This window comes from Carlito syrichta, unplaced genomic scaffold, assembly GCF_000164805.1.
Source record: "Carlito syrichta isolate Samal-C Ts95f unplaced genomic scaffold, Tarsius_syrichta-2.0.1 Scaffold130751, whole genome shotgun sequence".
Taxonomy (NCBI): domain Eukaryota; kingdom Metazoa; phylum Chordata; class Mammalia; order Primates; family Tarsiidae; genus Carlito; species Carlito syrichta.
Genome location: NW_007074847.1, coordinates 4,206 through 4,671, shown reverse-complemented (window position 1 = coordinate 4,671; position 466 = coordinate 4,206). Strand labels below are relative to the sequence as shown.

Sequence of the window (466 nt, the reverse complement as noted above, 5' to 3'; positions counted from 1 at the left end):
CCCTTCATCTTCCTTCCTATTTTCCCCCCTCCCCTGTCCCCCGCACGTGGGCAAATATAAGCAGAGAGTTATTTAAGGCCCAAATAGAAGGTGTCCGTTTTAGACTGCCTGTAGGGCACTTCATTTTATTGATGCGTTTTGTATTCCCAGGCCAAAATTATGTGTTCTTCTATTTGCAAATGCATTGGCTGCAAAAATTATGAAGAAAGCCCAGAACGGAAGATACAAATGAACATGCTGAGCTCCGTGGAGACGGGAGGTTTCGAAGGCAGCCATCCCTCGCCACCAGCTGAATTCTCAGGACTTGCGAAATTCAGAAAGGATAGGTGGGTACCGTGCACTGAGCCCTCCGAACAGAGGAGGCGGAGGTTACTTTGAGAGTCAAAGACCGCGTATTCACTGGAAGGAAGGTGTGCGTGTGTCTGCGGGGGGGGGGGGGGGCCAGGCCGGGGGGGGGGGGGGGGGC

General features: G+C 53.0%; 1 protein-coding gene across 1 annotated transcript in view; it reads left to right on the top strand.

Moving 5' to 3' along the window:
- TESMIN (testis expressed metallothionein like protein) overlaps window positions 1-466 on the top strand; it is a gene marked incomplete at its 5' end in the record, with an annotated part of 47,490 nt that overhangs the window by 44,527 nt on the left and 2,497 nt on the right. Inside the window, one exon of the mRNA XM_021708129.1 lies at window positions 151-326. Within this exon, the coding sequence (XP_021563804.1) occupies window positions 151-326 (176 nt within the window). The remainder of the gene's footprint in view (window positions 1-150; window positions 327-466) is intronic.